The sequence below is a fragment of the Dipodomys ordii genome, unplaced genomic scaffold, assembly GCF_000151885.1.
Source record: "Dipodomys ordii isolate 6190 unplaced genomic scaffold, Dord_2.0 Scaffold67, whole genome shotgun sequence".
Classification (NCBI taxonomy): domain Eukaryota; kingdom Metazoa; phylum Chordata; class Mammalia; order Rodentia; family Heteromyidae; genus Dipodomys; species Dipodomys ordii.
The window spans coordinates 6,301,450-6,307,715 of NW_012267283.1; the positions used below are offsets into that span (position 1 = coordinate 6,301,450).

The 6,266-nt window shown below is 37.6% G+C and overlaps 1 protein-coding gene across 1 annotated transcript in view; it reads right to left on the reverse strand.

The window, feature by feature from the left end:
* The window catches only part of LOC105990749 (protein NipSnap homolog 3A), a 33,921-nt gene that overhangs the window by 6,920 nt on the left and 20,735 nt on the right, over window positions 1-6,266 (reverse strand). Inside the window, exons 2-3 of the mRNA XM_013023232.1 lie at window positions 3,115-3,325; window positions 922-1,080 (exon numbers count right to left, since the gene is read on the reverse strand). Coding sequence (XP_012878686.1) covers window positions 922-1,080; window positions 3,115-3,325 — 370 coding nt within the window. The remainder of the gene's footprint in view (window positions 1-921; window positions 1,081-3,114; window positions 3,326-6,266) is intronic.

Consider the following 6,266-nt stretch of genomic DNA (forward strand, 5'->3'; position numbering starts at 1 on the left):
AAACCAAAGGAGGAGGCTGCAATGCTTGGTAATAAATGTACGCATTATCCTGCCCATGTAATTGTAACCCCTCTGTACAGTATGTTCACAAATAAAAAATAAATAAATTAAAACTGGTTGGATGTTAGAGGTTCTTTACATCAATGGCAAGTAAAATCAGCAATAAGACCTATCTTAAGGAATTATTATCAAACAGAAATAAGAGAGAGGAAGATAAAAATGTTAGATTATAGTAACATAGCTTAGCAGTTTTGGTTCATTTCCACCAATTTTTATGAAAAGATAAACCTAATGTTTGAGATTAATTACAAACTAAGTGTAGTGACTTCTACTTATAATCCTAGCTATTTGGGAGAGAAGATTATAGTTAGAAGTCAGCCAGGGAAAAAGTAAGAAAATGAAAAACAGGGCCTGGGAGGTGCGTAATTATCATCCAGCTACTAAAGTATAAAGAACAGGATCATGGTCCACAGTAACCTGGGTTAAAAAAGAAGACCCTATTAAAGAACTAATGAGAGCAAAAGCATAAGGAATATGACTCACGTGGTAGAGCACTTGCCTAGCAACGGCTAGGTCTTAAATTCAAATAATAAATAAAAGTCACTAAAAAGTCATCATTTGGAAAAATATTTGATATTTAAACGATTACTTCTATATTATGTATATATTTTTCTACAGCATAGCTCAGTTTTACTAATATATAAAGATCTCAATTTGGAAAATTTCTTCAAACTTAATTCCCAGTTATTTTTTTAAGGACAAGCTAAGAGCTTCCATTTGGTTTCATATCAACCATCCTTGTAGGCTACTTTATGAAAAAAAAGGATTAGGTCCCCATCCCTAGTGGAATGTTAGTTTTTCACCACTTAAGATTTAGCATTTTGTTCATCAAAACAAAAATTAGTTAGGAGGGAGACTTACCTTCTTTTGGAGGTTTTCCTAGTTTGCACCAAGGGACCAGATAAGTAATCTCACTCTCTTGTTTATCAATGAGAGGCAAACTTGGAAGGAGGAATTGTTCTTGCCATTCTTTATCCTGAGCCAAGGCTTTCCTAACTGCAGTTCGATGAGCAAAGTTATCTATGGGAGAAAAGCATTAAGAAAAGCAAAAAGAAAAACAATTCAACTTCAAAGCAACTGTATTTCTCTGGATTTTATCCAGCCCAGCAGAATTCATCCACAGCATTTAGGAATACTGTGGAGATAGTTTGGGTCCTGGCCTCAGATGCCCTGGCAGGTCCAGAGCTACTGATTTCAGAGTCCTTATGTAGCTCATGGGCCAGAGGTTCATATTACTGAAACAAATACTGTATTTCTTTTGTACTGGTAGGTGGTCAAGCCAAATAGTTACTAATAGGAATTTATGAGACTAATAGTGAAAATTGATACGGTTTATGTTGGGGATAAGGAGTAACACGAATCTTACATCTTAAGTGATATATCAGTACATTTTAGATTTCCTGGAAAGTCATATTGTAACAACTTGTCTATCAAAATTCTAAGTTGTGTTCTATTACATGATGGAAAATTCCTCAATTTGTCCGTGTTAGGTATGGAATGGTAGATTATTTAATTAATTTAATATATAGTGAATTATTTTAGGAATGTTAATTTTGACATTGATGATCAAATCCTAGATGAAATTATTGAGTTCTTTGGACACTGTGATGTGGACTGTTAGGACTAGACATAGGGTTATCTAACATCATAGGGATTTTTGTTACTGGTTCTCTTTTCTCCAGGATAGATAGCTTCAAAATAGGAAGAAATTTCTCTAATTGCTTCTCTTTTACCTTCACAGAGTAGTATGACAGATTTCCTTGAATATCTGAGGTACAAAATACAACAAAAGTGGTCTTTAAGCATAAGAGAATTTTTAAATCCCAGAGTTGAGTGAGCCATAAAACTTGACTATCATCATTTATTTAAAACCTCAAATGTGTGAATTTTGTCTAACAAAAAGATAATATTTAACCCTAGCTCTGTCCAAATTCCTTTTTGTGATTTTTGTGCACTTAGGAATTTAAAAGAAGTGCTTTAAGTTTTGCGTAAACCAATTTTCCAATAAATGATCCTAAGATTTGTCTAGGCATTAAGGCTAAGAATTGATAGTTTATTCCTATAATTCTACCTACTTAGGAGGTAGAGATCTGTGGATCATGATTTTTAAGCCAATCAGGGCAGGAGAGTGTGAGATTCTTATCTCTACTTAACCACCACAAAGCTAGAAGTGCAGCTGTGGCTCAAGTAGTAGAGTGCTAGCTCTGAGCAAATAAAGCTCAAGGATACTACAAAGGTCCTAAGTTCAAGCCCTCAGATAGATACACACAGAAAAAGTATTCTGCAAATTTTGTTTAGCTCACCATTTAAGGACTTGATACATGAGATTATATATTCCCATTGATGACAATTTAATAACTTGAGCAGTGTTGTTCTGGACCACCGAGAAGAGTAATCAATGTATTAATTTTACTCTTCTGGTGTTATACTGATTTTGTGTGCATGTGTGTGTATGTGTGTGCGCCAGTATTATGGCTTGAACTCAGGGCCTAAGTGCTCTCCCTTACTTTTTTCTCCCAAGGCTGTGACTCTACCACTTGAGTCACAGTCTCGATTCTAGCTTTCTGGTGAGACTTGGAGATAAAAGTCTCATAAACTTTTCTGCCCAGGTTGGCCTAAAACTGTGATCGTAGAGCTCAGCCTTCTGAGTAGTTAGAATTACAGGCGTGAGCTCTGGATATCTGGCTCTACATTGCTTTCTAATAGCTATACTTCATTAATGAGTATCTATAGTAATACAGAATTCAAGAACTATGTGTTGGGGGCTGGGAAGGTGGCTCAATGGTAGAGTGCTTGCCTTGCATCCTTGAGGCCCTGGCTTCAATTCAGCACCACATAAACAGAAAAAGCTGGAAGTGGTGCTATAGCTCAAGTGTTAGAGCCCTAGCCTTGAGCTGAAGAGCTGAGGGACAATGCCCAGGCCCACAGTTCAGGCCCCACAACTGGCAAAAAAAAAAACCCCAAAAACAAAATGAACAAACAAAAAACTACGTGTCATGTAACATCCAACAGAACAAATATACCTGTATGGAACACAAACTGTGTGATGCATACCATATTTCCAGATATGAAATACTGTGTTCATTCTGCCTCCAAATTCTACACTCCAATATCCAACCAATTCAGAGTGAGCTGTCCGAAGGTGAACATTTTTCTTAAAATTTTCTAGGAACTCATTCATCTTTGAGGACTTAAGATAATAGGTCCGAAATTCATAGAATGTTCCATCATTTTGTCTGGGGCCTGTAGCAAAGAATGCACATGCCTGAAGAGAGATAAGGTAAACTTAAATATTTGGGGAAAGGTAGGACATGCAATGTTCAGTTACAACCACATCTGAGTCTAGAAACAGGGGACACATAGTAGATTGAAATATCTATGCTGTACTTCTACTGGCTTTCCTTAGACATATTTATGTAGAGATGTCAATAAAGATAACCACTACCCAATACTGAATGTATAGCTATTGTGAACCAGTAGGCATTCTCTTTTACCCACATATTTATGAGTAGATGTTCATTAGAGGGTGTTGGTGTTCCAATGTTGTTCCTTTATCTGAGAACAACAATTGGGATTATTGCAAACTTTGCAATTATGCAGTAAAATTTTTTACTCGATAATGTATTCATCTGAATGAACTTTACTAATTCTGTTTGCATGTCTTTTGGCAATCATGATAAAAGTATGTTTTACCAGAATTTTCTTAGGTTCTTTAAAAATTAGAAATTGCTGCTAAAGTCAAAGAATCTCCTATATTGAGTAAATGCAGAAAATTCACTGATTAAAAGCAGATATGAGATGTAACTAATGCAAGACGATGCTATGTGTTAACTGCATTGTGATATAGTGGTAAAATACACACAAGCTGAAAAAGGAGACTTCAAGCAGAACTGTGTGAGTCAGTATTAGTTTCAAAAGACAGATGCAGTATCAAGGTCATCTTTAAAGCCTCTAATGACATCAGGTTATGGACCATTAGTTCCTCCTTCTGTAATAGCTGTTTGTTGAGTATGAAAAACTTTAATTCATCATTCACTAGGAATTGCTTTGCCATAAATTATTCTCATTAGGAACTGCTTCACCATAAATTATACCACAAATTGTGTGTGCGTGTGTATACACACACACACACACACACACACACACATGCCATTCTAGTTTACAGACCCATCTAATGTAGGTTAGGTTAGCATGCACGCATTTCCTGAAGCTAATTCCTGAAGCAATTTTTGGTATCTACAAAGCTGTGGTCAAATTTAGGGCTTACTTTTACTACCTAGTTTGCATAATGAAGGTATTAACTTTTATTCTGATATATTTTTGTCTACAAAACACAGTTATATATGTTTTACCTTGTAGTATATAAATCTTAATGTAACCATGTAATTTGAGTTTATTCCATTTGGTGTCTTACTGTCCCAAATAAACAAACTTGTCATCAAAAAAAATCGCAATTGGGGCTGGGAAGGTGGCTCAGTGGTAGAGTGCTTGCCTTGCATGCCTGAGGCCCTGGGTTCGATTCCCCAGCACCACATAAGCAAAAAGAAAAAAAGCTGGAAGTGGCCCTATGGCTCAAGTGGTAGAGCGCGAGCCTTGAGCTGAAGAGCTGAGGGACAGCGCCCAGGCCCAGAGTTCAGGCCCCACGACCGGACCCAAAAAAATAATAAAATAAATCGCAATTGGTAGGCACTCTTAATGTTTTAAACTACATCCTGATAGCTTGTTATTAGAAGAAAAAAACAAACCTTGCCTACTACCTATAGTTTTTAAAGACTGTGAATAACATAAAAAAATGAATCAATGGGCATATGGAGCAAACTTTGCTCAGGTTGACTCAAGTAATCTGTGTTTGGAAAGAGACATAAATGGTACTTTTTTTATTATAATCTTTCCCCGGATAATAATATGAGAACCTACAATGAGAGATAAGGACAGGGGAGATATGCGTGGAGGTTGAGAGAGTGGGATCGTTTTGTTTTGTTAACAAGGCTAAGAACCGAACTGAGGCAGAAGTCACCAATGTCTGGCACTCCCTTATTTGTTCTTTTTTTTAATTGTGAAAATACTGTACAGAGGGGTTACAATTACACGGGCAAGGTAATGAGTACATTTCGTATCAAGCATTGTTGCCTCCTCCTTTGTTTCCCCTTCCTATTCCTTCCCATCTTCCTGCCCTCTCCCCTGCCAAAGTTGTAAAGTTCGTTTTTGGACATAACGTCTTGTACATCTCATTGTTGCAATGGGTCCACCTGTATCCCTATTTAAACAATTGGTTTTTTTCCCTTCCCCTCCACAAAGTATACCAACATCAAATACAGTGAAAGCAGGGGTTGTACCGTGGGGGACGGACATACAAAGCAACAAAAAAAAATCATCTTATAAATATGTTAGAAACAATCACATGAAAGAAAAAAAACATTTGAATCCTTATCTTGGGTTCATTTCGCCTAACATCAACTTATCTGACCTTTTCTGCTTGACTCAGACATATACTAGATATTGCAAATAAGGGAAACCATGGGACCTATGTTTCTTTGGGGCCTGGCTTACTTCACTTAATATAATTTTTTCCAAGTCTTTCCATTTCCTATCAAATGGGGCAATGTCTTCTTTCTGATGGAGGCATAGAATTCCATTGTGTATATATACCACATTTTCGTGATCTGGGTTGGTTCCATATCTTAGCTATAGTAAATAGTGCTGCAATAAACATAGTTGTGCTGGTAGCTTTAGTAGGGTCTTGTTTGTAAACACTTGGGTAAATGCCCAAAAGTGGGATTGCTGGGTCATACGGGAGCTCTATATGGAGTCACTTGAGGAACCTCCATACTGATTTCCAAAGTGGCTGAACAAGTGTACGCTCCCAAGTTTCAGTTTTTAATAATAATAATCCATGGATAAGAAACGTGAGCATTCTAAGTTCAAAAAACAATCAGCTAGGAGGTTACTAACTCTTGGCCTTGGCCACTGTGGTGAGGATAAAGACTGCAGCTCTCAGCAGGCCAGCGCCATTATTAGGAAGCTGAGTCCACCAACCGCCAAGAAAGCGCCTCTCCGTGGGGAGGCGAAGGCCAGCTTTGGGTTCACTTTACAGACAGACCATGTCCGACGTTCTTCATCTAAGGAGACACTTTTCTCTTTCAGGAGTTTCCTCCTCAGCTGGGGGGAAGAGGGAGGGATGACCGGCCCGGGAGCCCCCGGGACGC